At 47.9% G+C, this 8,413-nt stretch overlaps 1 protein-coding gene across 1 annotated transcript; it reads right to left on the bottom strand.

The window, feature by feature from the left end:
* Window positions 1-267: 267 nt before the first annotated feature.
* RPL8 (ribosomal protein L8) lies at window positions 268-4,277 on the bottom strand. The gene is made up of 6 exons (XM_064151906.1): window positions 4,184-4,277; window positions 3,773-3,916; window positions 2,263-2,404; window positions 1,668-1,886; window positions 680-795; window positions 268-467 (listed from the first exon to the last, which is right to left on the bottom strand). Exons 2-6 carry the CDS (start codon window positions 3,908-3,910, stop codon window positions 309-311), a joined length of 774 nt encoding a protein of 257 aa, XP_064007976.1. The 5' UTR covers window positions 3,911-3,916; window positions 4,184-4,277; the 3' UTR covers window positions 268-308.
* Window positions 4,278-8,413: the final 4,136 nt, after the last annotated feature.

Below are 8,413 nucleotides of genomic sequence, written 5' to 3'. Positions count from 1 at the left end.
GGTTAAACCAAGTAACCAAAGGGTTATGGATCAGTATGCAGTGCTTTGTCAGGCCTAACTGAACACGTGACTAGTCACAAGAGTATGTCACAAAGCCTGACTCCAGCCTGCAGCACTACCTTACACACTTCTACGTGCTGGCTGAAAGAAATCCTGCTCTGTGAGGTGGGAAGGGAGAAGAACCTTTTTTCCCTGTTGGAAGCCGAGTATGACTCCCTTTTTAGCCACAGGTCAACAGGAGAAAACTTGGGATGACTTCACACAAGCTACATTTTAGAAGTTTATTCTGTGAACTCCATACTGGGTCTTTAGTTCTCCTTTTCCTGCACAGTCTTTGTTCCACGCAGTCTACCCGTACGACGGGCAGCAATGAGACCAACTTTGCGCCCAGCAGGTGCATCTCTCCTGATGGTTGAAGGCTTGCCAATGTGCTGATGGTTACCACCACCGAAGGGATGTTCTACAGGCTGTGGAAGAGAAAAGCAAGTCATCAGCATAATTAACAACAGAAATTAGTAACGGTATTTAAATAGCAATACATAAAACATAAAAAAGTAAGTACCAAGTGCTGCTAACTGCCCTAGTTAAATCTGCAGTTACAGGGTGGTCTGCAAAGCTTAATTTCCAGATATTCCTGCCCATATATAACAAAGTGAAAACTCCAGTTGAAGAGACTCACGTTCATGGCCACACCACGGACACGTGGCCAGCAGTTTCTCTTTGCCTTGTACTTGTGATAGGCACGGCCAGCCTTCAGGATGGGCTTGTCAATACGGCCTCCACCAGCAACAATTCCTGAGAAAAATGAAATTGCAGGAATGACAGCAGGAAATGTAACAGACAGAAGTGCAAAACAAAGTGTTTAAACACGCAAGCCCTAAGAATAAGTTTCCAAAGACTAACCTCAAACAATCCCACCAACTGAGCATTCAGACAAGCATATTCCTCCTCATGCTAGCACTGAGATTAGACTTGAGCTACTGGCCCTAAAGGAAGTGTTCTGCAAGAGGACACATCCTTCAACAGCCTTTTCCACTGGTTTTCACGTAGGATGGAGTTTAATGCTTTCTAAAGCATTTATTTCTGGGGTAACATCAACAGCTTTTCACCTAAATAAGAGTTCTGGGGACTTTCAAGGTTTAATACTTAGTTCTTTCATGATTTCTTTAGCCAATTTTCCTAAACAGACCAGAGAGTACTCACTTCAGCATCTTCTACTTAGAGGCAGGCATCACTTGCTGCTGGAGTAGAGCAGCCATCTCAAGTGTCAGTCAAGCACACCACAAACATGGCGAAACCTCTGCTTCTTGGTACTCTCATTCCTTGTCAGACCTTCCAGAATACTTCACGCAACTGACAGCAAACACCTCCAGCACTACCTCTACAGGCTCGATAGTTCTGTCAGAAGCAGCAAGCCATCAATGCCATCAAGAAACTGCAGAGGATCTCCCCCAAGGACCGAGCAGTTTCACCACAGCTTGAGGACAATGAGCATCTAATTTTCTGCCCTCTCACTGCATCAGACATAAAACTTAGGCACCTGTGCAGACTGTGCTTGTGCACAGCCCTGGCTCCAGCCTGCTTTCAAGCTAAGAACTGGGGCTCTGTCTGAAAGCTTGCATAGCAGTATGTGAACTCAATAGGAAGCAGCAGGCATAAGTCCTTACCCACAACAGCTCTGTTTGCAGAAGAAATCACTTTCTTGGAGCCAGAAGGCAACTTCACTCTGGTTTTCTTTGTTTCAGGGTTATGAGAGATAACGGTGGCGTAGTTTCCAGAAGCACGGGCCAGCTTTCCACGGTCACCAGGTTTCTCCTCAAGGCAGCACACGATGGTGCCTTCCGGCATGGTGCCAACGGGCAGAACATTGCCAATGTTCAACTGAGCTGCAAGAAGCAATCAGAGCATCAAGAGTTTCAGTCAGGTTCCTGTACCTGAATAACAGTTCTGTTTAATGTGAACCTCTGTGCACAGAAGGGCACCATGTAAACAGCAACAAGCAGGAGCACTTTTTAGTGTTTGTTTCCAGATGGAACAATCCCAACACTTGACAAAGAATTGCAATTGAGCCTGCTAATCAAGAGGCTGTAGGAGGAGACTGAAATGTCCTAGAAGGAATTTTAAGTTTGCTTGAAGTTAGTGGAAACTACTGCTTTGTGATGGCTCACAATTGCACTTAAAACATCCTGAACTTGTGTTCAAACGGCATCTGCTGTAGCCTTCCAAAATTACCCAGACAGCACAGTCACCATCTTCACTCACCTTTCTTGCCACAGTAAACAAACTGACCAGTGTGAATACCCTCAGCTGCAATGAACAGCTCAGTCCTCTTCTTAAACCTGTATGGGTCACGGAAGGCAATCTTGGCAAGGGGAGCACCTCGGCCAGGATCATGAATGATGTCCTGTTGGAATGCAGATGTACTTTTAGAACAGGATATAGCATTTATCGTGGGTTGTCAGAGATCAAAGAGCTATAAAAAACTGGAAATGGTCACTACTGACATAGGATCCTAGTTAGAATTTTCTCAGAGCAAATGAGTTGAAGGTCCAAATCTGTAAGAATACAACCTCAAGCATCCATGTCACAATGTAACAAAAGTCTGGTTAGGTGTGCTGCCTGAAACTAGATCTGTGTGAACTGCTTCGAATCCTGATATTCTGCAGACACAGCCCTCTCTGCACCAAGAAATTCACTGTCACTAATCATCTGATCACCTTTTGGCAAAAACTGAGCTGGACACCAGCAGCACTTTCTCCAAAGACTTAGAATGAGAGTGTTTCCAGCCTTGTAATTCCTAACTCTGTGACATTAACACTGTGAAGCTGCACAAGCCCCTAAATGGGGAAGCACAGATTCACTATTGCTTTTCATCTTGGAAATAAATACATGTCAATTTTGTTCCTGAAGCAACCTGAGATTCCAACACACAACTACCTATTTAGACAGCAGGCAAGCAATTAAAGACTTCAAGATGTGTCGATTTTCTGTGGAAACTAAGATGCTGTTGGTGTCCAGCAGTAACATTTTTCCTGCTCTTTTTAACCCTCTTGGACAAAGCCCACCGTGTGTTACACAGGTTGAAATCAAACCTACCTATCTACTTAGTGTCATCACATTCAGTTAGTGCGTGAAGTTCATTCTACCTACAGCTTGATCATGACCTTGCTCTAAAAGCCTGAAGAGACAGGAATCTGTTTAGTGCACCTAAGTGCCCAGAAGCACTGTTTGCCGTCTGAAGTCACTGATACAAAAGAAACCTGACCTACAGCACGCCTGAAACACTGTACTATACTCCAAAGAAAAGTAGTGTGCAAGATGAAGATGCTGGATACTACTTAGTGTCTGCAAACACTGATCAATGTGGACAACTCTCCCCACGCATGTTTCATGAGGTACAGGAGTTCTTTGGTGATCTAAAAGCAGACTCGCATTCCTACATTTCCAAAGCTTTGACAGAGAACCACACTGCTGTGGTGCTGGCAGCTGCTTTACTCTAAATACTGTCATAAAGACAAAGCAGTCCCAAAGAACTTACGAGTTAACGAAACATAAGCCTGTATAAGGGACGGCCAAACAGCTTCCAGCTCAGCCCACAGAACTTCAGCCCCCTCACACAAGCCAGGTGCAGGGGATCAGAGCTCTCGGCAACAAAGAAAAGCTGCTAAGAGCTCTTAGAGCCTCACGTCCCCGAGGCGCATCCCAGAGCATCTGGGGGACTTTGCACCCTCCGAAAACCCTGGAAACCCCGCCGCGATGGGTCTGCCCCTACCTTGACGATGCCCTTGATGTACCCGTGCCTCTCGGCGAAGTCGACGGCGCGGAGCTTGGCCGGACCCTTCCTGTGTTTCACGTGGGCGCGGAAGACGGAACCCGCACCCTTTCTCTGGCCCCGGATCACTCGGCCCATGGCGTCCTACGGCAGACACTCAACATTAGCGCTGCTGCCAGCGAGGGCACCCTTTCATTTTTCTTCCCCGTAACCTCACTGCCATTAGCGCACGGCACGGCCGTAGCAGGCCTCAGCCCGAGCACTCCCAAGCCGCGCAACAGCCCAGCCCAGCTCGGCCCCTCCATGAGTGGGGCAGAACTAGAACAGAGCTATGGTGGGCAGCAGCGGCGGCCACGCCGCCGGTAAAAAGCGGATGGCAGCGGATGGAGGACGTGGTGACGGCACTCCTACCTTCGCTCCTGCCCCGCTGAGAAAGAAGGAAGCGCCGACGTCACCGCGGTGCCAAAGCCCTTCCGGCGCGCGGGGGTTAGTCGCATAGACTTTGCGTCACAGCTCGTCAGGGAGCGCCGCTGCCAGGCGGCCGAACGCGCGCGGCTCCGGCGGGGCGGGGCGGGGCCGCGCCGCGTCCTTAGGGGCTGCGTCCTTCGGGGCCGCTCAGCGCCCTCCGGCCCGGCCGCTGGCGCCGTACGTCAGCCAGGGCGTTCTGCCTTCCCCCTCCTCGGGACTATCCCGATTCACACATTGGCGTCGGGCGTGAAATGGCCCAGCCTGGGACGGTCGCGGTAACTGGCACCGGGCAAGGTTGCATAACCGATTGCTGCGCCCCGGGACTGTCGTCTCGGCCGCAGCATAGAGCCCCCGAGGCTCCGCCACGGGCCTCAGTCGAGGTGGGAGTCCGGAGCGGGCCAGGGCAGCTTCTCGGTAGCTTGTAACGCTGTTTGACGCAGCTCTGACGAACTGGGGCACAACTGCCCCCGCACTCTGGTCAAGGGTCTCAAAAGTTTATTGCTCCACTTCTTTGTTTGGTTCGGGTTTTTTTAGCAGTTACTGTCGCGGGGCTGCCAGCCAGTTGCCAGGAAACCTCATCTAAACAGCCAAGGGCCCCGAGCCAAAAGCCATGCCTGAAATAAGCCATCATGCCAAAGCCGTACTGCACGATCCTGGCCGAAGATGCTGTTTGCAGGAAGAGGCTCCTTTTCTGGTTCTAACTTTTTAAAGATGTCTGTGTTGTGCAGTTTCAAGGGCAGTGGATTTCAAGTGAGGTGACTAAAGTGACTGCAGCTGCTTTCAACTGCCTTTGCCGGATTGTTATCAGTATTAATTGGGACATAATTGAGAGATTCTGCAAAGCAGAGGTAATCGTCTTAGTGTTCCTAAGCAACTTGTGCTATGCCCTGGAAGGTAAAATGAAAAGTATCTTAACTTCTTTAACAGTCTGCTAGGTTTTCAGCGTTAGAGGCCCTGATCTTTCCAAAGAGCTCACTGATGATGACCCAGTTCACTAGAGGTGGACTGTTTGACTTCAGACTGACTCGCTGAAATTAGCAAAAGTTCATCAGTGTATGCCCATACGTGCAATTGTTCTCTTTGCCTTGAACTGAGAAGAACCTGAGAATGCACCACCATTGATGTAGGAAAGCTTACCAAGAAGTCTTCTGAGAGAAAATGGAAGTCGCACCCTTCATTACATCGTAATATGAAGGCTTCTGATTTAAGATCCTTGTCAGATTTATCCACCACAGGTAAAGAGATTAGCACAGGCAGTTGCCCACTCTACCCATCTGCTGCCTCCAACAAGCAGCCAGTATTTCAGTTTCTCAGCCGAAGCCCCGTTTGACCTGTGACAGGTCAACTGGTATTAGGACAAACTGCCACTTACTTTGTTTTACACCCTTAAGTAGAGGCTTTGATTTATAGTTCCTGTTAGCTTCAGCTGTGGAGACAGGAGTGTGGTTAATTTTTGTTACTAAATCTGAGAAGAATCAGTCTTAAGGAGTTTCCAAATAATGTCCATGTAATCAAATTACATTGATCACTTCTCTTTCATGTTCTTAGTGAGGACTTAGTTACATAAGAAGTTAAGTAATTGTGTACTAATTTGTAACACTTGTTCTTTTTATTATCCTGTATCAACTCTATTTTTTATTCATTATTTAATTCACTGCCGCCTCGCACACTGCTGTCACCATCTGTGTAAGCTGTAACCTTTCAGTTATGTGCTTGGCCAGCTGCCTTGCTGCTGAGGTGTTGCTGCAACATGAGGGTAAGGCTGAAACAGCAATGATCCCTTAACTCCTCTCTACCAGCTTTTTGGTTGTTCTGAACATTGTTAGAAATGTTCATTGTGAAGAGTTCTGCAATGGATGCTGTTTCAGCCCTTCCTTCCAGTAATGCTGAATGGTTATTACTCATTTGTATCACCTCAGGCTATGTTTATGTGTACCTCTGGATTAGAGCATGCTGCGTGCCCAGAGTTCCAGTGCTGCGTTCATCCAGGCTGGCTGTTAAATGTTCTTTTCCATCAGAGAAAAAGAGGAGGAGGAGGAGGAGGCTTGGAATGGTACGCATCTATGTATCTATTCACACTCATAGTTTCCTTCCATACACACTTGGATGCAAAATTCTCCAAGCCTCCCAAGTTTTATAGCCCTGATGGAGTTTGTGATTGGAGCAGACATGTAAAATGGATGACAGAATTGCATCAGTGGTGATGTAACTTTAAACTTCTCCTGCTGTAAGAGACAATGACAGCTAAACACTTTTGTTAAAAAGGAATGTCCAGATAACCCAGGCACACCCTGCACATCTGCACAGAGCAACTCCACTGCACAGGGGCTAAAGTCTAAGGCTCTTGGGAAGCTTTGGCCCCAGTGTGCACGCATTATCCCTCCTAACCATGTGCACAGAGATCTGGATAATAGGCCTGATGGTGCTAGGCAAATTAGGGTGTGTTTCCAAAGCACAGCTGCTGCATATCACAGCCCGGTGTTTTGGCAGCAACTCCCTTTCTTTGGCTGCTTAAACTACAACACTCAGCTGAAGTGGCCAAGGAACGGCCCCACATCCTTGCTACCCGGGCAGTAACATTCAGCAGTGGGGAGACACCCACACTGCTGGGGAAGGGCAGGTCTTCTATCACCATAGTTACTTCCACAAGACTAAGTCAGAGCCATTTTTCACACACCTCATGGCTGGGAAATTTGCTGGGATAATGCAGAAAGGATAAAAACTACACTCACTCACCTACCATCCCCCCACCCCAATTCTGGGAGGCTTTTAGCAGTGTCATGACTGTGCTGCTACAAATGCAACACGTTACTTGCAAGGTGGGAACAAGTCAAGGGTGTGTTGCCTTAATTAATCCTTTCACGACAGTCACAGGCTAATTTGCTAAAGGTTAATTGCACTGTAAATAGCAAAAGGGGTGGTGTTCTGCTTGCAACAGATGGCAGCCACTGAGAAATTTCGATGAGATTGCTGTCTGGAAAGGGGGAAGAAGCAGCAAGCTCTCTCTAGAACTCCTGACTGGTTAGGGAGCTCGGAAGGAAGCCCCTATCTTTCTGTGCATCTTTTGAAAGGGAAGGAAATAAAGGATTCATATGAGTATGGGGGGTTTTGTTTTGGGTGGGGGGGGGGGGGGGCTTGTGCAGTTTGTTTGTTTTTTTCCTCAAGGAGTTGTATGCTACAACCAAATTAATCCTAACCTCCTTCAGGTGGGCACATAACCTATGTTTATGGTCTTGCTAACCTGTCTGGGGCTTTGCATGGGATTAGGAACAAACAGATGGATTCCAGCCAGGCTGCAGCATCATAGTTCCAGTCTGCAAAAATAACATTCCTGCTAATCCCCAGCAAACACACTCAGTGCAATCCTATTACAGCGAGGCTGCTGCTCCCAGGGTAGAGCACAACGGGTGGAAATGACCTGCTGCCACTGAGGCAAAGGGAGTGACACAAAAAGGAGCTACTGCATGAGTTGTTGAAGGTGCAAAGCCTCATCTGCTATGCCTACAGAAAATCTCACCAGACTCTGAGGAAATGTCCTGGGCCTGCACTGTCCTGTATCTAAAAGCAAAGGAGCCCTTTGTGAGGATCACTTCACAACAGCCACCCCCATACTACCTTCAGCATCCTGGTGAGGTGCACACTATTCATCTGTATTCAACTCCTCTGGCGTTCCAGAGGAGACAAAAATCCCCCTGCTGAGACACTGCAGGCCTCTTCCACTGACACTCCCAAAATAAATACCTTTCCTCTCTTCAGAGGAATTTCTCCTGAAATTCCTTCTGTTTCCTCTCTTGAAAGAAATATTCTCCCTCCAGCTGTACCAAGTTCCCTCTTCCCCAGGCTGGCTCATTCCTAAACCCTTGAGAGAGCTCCAGGAAAATTACTTAAGCTTTCCCTTCTGATCTTGCATGAAGCAGATGAGATCTCTGGCCTGACTACAACCATTTAATCGCAACTAAATTGCAGCTCTTCTCTAAACTTTCCCTCTGCACACAGTGCTGTGTGACCTAGAAGGAACCCTCACTTGATACAGTTTCCTGTATTTGCAGGTCATAATTCGACAGGTAAAAAGGTGGAAAATTCCTTGCCCGTTACCCACTCTGCACACTCAGCCTCTGCTCCCCTTTGCATTGCTGCTTTCGTGCATCAGCACGAGCAGAAAGTGGCATCCCT

The sequence above is a fragment of the Pogoniulus pusillus genome, chromosome 12 (assembly GCF_015220805.1).
Source record: "Pogoniulus pusillus isolate bPogPus1 chromosome 12, bPogPus1.pri, whole genome shotgun sequence".
NCBI lineage: Eukaryota > Metazoa > Chordata > Aves > Piciformes > Lybiidae > Pogoniulus > Pogoniulus pusillus.
This window is presented reverse-complemented; position numbering and strand designations above follow the sequence as displayed.

What these genes read in the sequence shown, in the direction of transcription:
- RPL8 (XM_064151906.1), bottom strand. Translation starts at nt 3,910, where the DNA reads ATGGGCCGAGTGATCCGGGGCCAGAGAAAGGGTGCGGGTTCCGTCTTC. An exon ending in ACATCAAGGGCATCGTCAAG is followed by an intron (nt 2,405 to 3,772) that starts GTAGGGGCAGAC and finishes GCATTCCAACAG; the next exon opens with GACATCATTCATGATCCTGG. An exon ending in TGTTTACTGTGGCAAGAAAG is followed by an intron (nt 1,887 to 2,262) that starts GTGAGTGAAGAT and finishes TGCTTCTTGCAG; the next exon opens with CTCAGTTGAACATTGGCAAT.